We start from the raw sequence: 1,981 nt of genomic DNA on the forward strand, positions 1-1,981 counted from the left end.
ATTTGCAATTGCTTGGAAGTGTTAGTCATTCTATAAGGACAGTAAAATCATAAAGATGATACAGGGCATTTTTTTAACATACCCCTCTGGTGGATACATATGACCTATTAAGAATTGTACCGCCACATCTTTGGGCCAACTAGCTAGAATGTAATTAGCCCTGCAACACCAGTAGAAAACGGAATATGTTTATAATAATGTTTCAATCAATAATTGTTTAGAAATTTAAATACCGTTTCACATTTTCCGCTGCTGTACTCATATCCTCAACTCCAACTGTACCCACTATATTTTGATCTTCATACAAAGTTTCATCTAGTAGCGTGTTGTCACTAGAAGCCATGTCCGATGTAAATGACAACCACATTTGTAGCAATTTAAACTGAATTTTTTCCTCCTTGATATCATGTAACTCCGCTATCTCTTTTACTAACGTATTTATATCCAATTTACCTCCCTTCAGTATAATTTCGTGATGATACAAACGGTGTATCAATTCTGAAGGATATTCAACTAATTTTATCAAGTCATCATCGTTCAATCCATATGCGTGTAATAAATGTTGTGTTTTTATTACCGGATAATTTCGTTTAATTTTTTTTAATTGTTCCTGACATTTTGGATCCACAATTAATTTTTCATTTGTCATTACAAATTTATAACATTCATAGGATGCCTCAACTTGATCGGCTCCATCCGGGGCATAATTTGAAACAAAGTAGAGAATGAGGAATGCTTTAGACAAATTATGAACGTGCTTTACTAGGCGTAAAATCTGAAATTAAAAGAAAATATAAAGAACATGAATAAGGAGTTCCTCCTTGTTAAAAACACTAGGCTAGGAGCAGAGAAAAGTGGACAACCTGTTTAATACAGTTGAACAGGGTTCAACATGTTTTTTCAGATTTTCATAACTACGGCTGTAAGTGAACTCTGTAATACTCTCCTCTTCCATTAAGAGCGTTTTAAGGACCACAAGGTATCATCCATAAGAAATGTTCAATATATGGGGAATTCAAGAAAGGACAGCACACGTCCAAATTCGCTATACATGCAATTGTTGGTCAATTTCTTTCTCGCTTATAACTTAAATATATATAATTTGATTAACCGCGCTATATTTTTTACGTTTCTTTCTATATGCAAGTAAAAAGTTTGCAGCGTAAAATGCAACGGGTAGTCAAACTGTAAAAAGTCCTAAATACATTATAAAAAAATTATTTTAATTAGTATTTATGAGGGGGGAAATGGAGAAAAAATAGATTTTTCGCTTAGTCACTTTTAAGTGGCTGCACATAATAGTTTATAATGCTTAGAAAGAACTGAATTTCCTATTCATTATAATCTTAAATGAAAGGTAAAGAAAGAGCACCAAACCAACATTGTTTTTCAATAGAGTGTTCCGAGGTCAACTCTAAAATAAAAATCAATTTTGCGTACTTATACTAAAAGCAATCCCTGACATACATTGTACTGTCTTTTGCCATGCTTATAGAAACGATAGCCACGCATTTAGTGGCTACAAACCTTGGTTTTCTTTTTCTTTTATAGATATGTGCGAATATATATCGACTTATAAGTAGCTAAGGCAATATTACTGCATTTTGTATTTTTCCTTACTTACCGATTTTAAAAAAGCGTTATTAGTAGGTTGCAAATGCCAGATCTCAATTTCACTTTTACTTTTATACTCTGCTATAGAATTTTTAACAGCTGACATGCAAAAGTAATCATTATTTTGAGATACATCGCGAGAGCCCTTAAGCGTGGTGTGCATTTGTATGAGCGGAAACCAACTCTCACAATTGTCTACATTCAATTCACTATCCAATGTATCCTTTGTAATTGAGAAAGAATAGAAAAAGTGAGTTTGAATTTGTTTACAACTGAGAAAGAATAGAAAAAGCGAGTTTGAATTTGTTCACCTTCAATGGATGTTCTACAATTGACATAAAGGGCAAACGATAGCGCGCTATCTTAG

General features: G+C 33.0%; 1 protein-coding gene across 1 annotated transcript; it reads right to left on the reverse strand.

Moving 5' to 3' along the window:
• Nucleotides 1-82: 82 nt before the first annotated feature.
• Nucleotides 83-1,975, reverse strand: LOC119644296 (the record flags this gene model as incomplete). Its single annotated transcript, XM_038043838.1, has 4 exons — nucleotides 1,926-1,975; nucleotides 1,625-1,837; nucleotides 234-775; nucleotides 83-160 (listed from the first exon to the last, which is right to left on the reverse strand). Coding segments are annotated over exons 1-4 (860 nt in total), but the record flags the coding sequence as incomplete, so codon positions are not given.
• Between the last annotated feature and the right edge of the window lie 6 nt (nucleotides 1,976-1,981).

The sequence above is a fragment of the Glossina fuscipes genome, unplaced genomic scaffold (genome assembly GCF_014805625.2).
Source record: "Glossina fuscipes isolate IAEA_lab_2018 unplaced genomic scaffold, Yale_Gfus_2 107894, whole genome shotgun sequence".
Taxonomy (NCBI): Eukaryota; Metazoa; Arthropoda; class Insecta; order Diptera; family Glossinidae; genus Glossina; species Glossina fuscipes.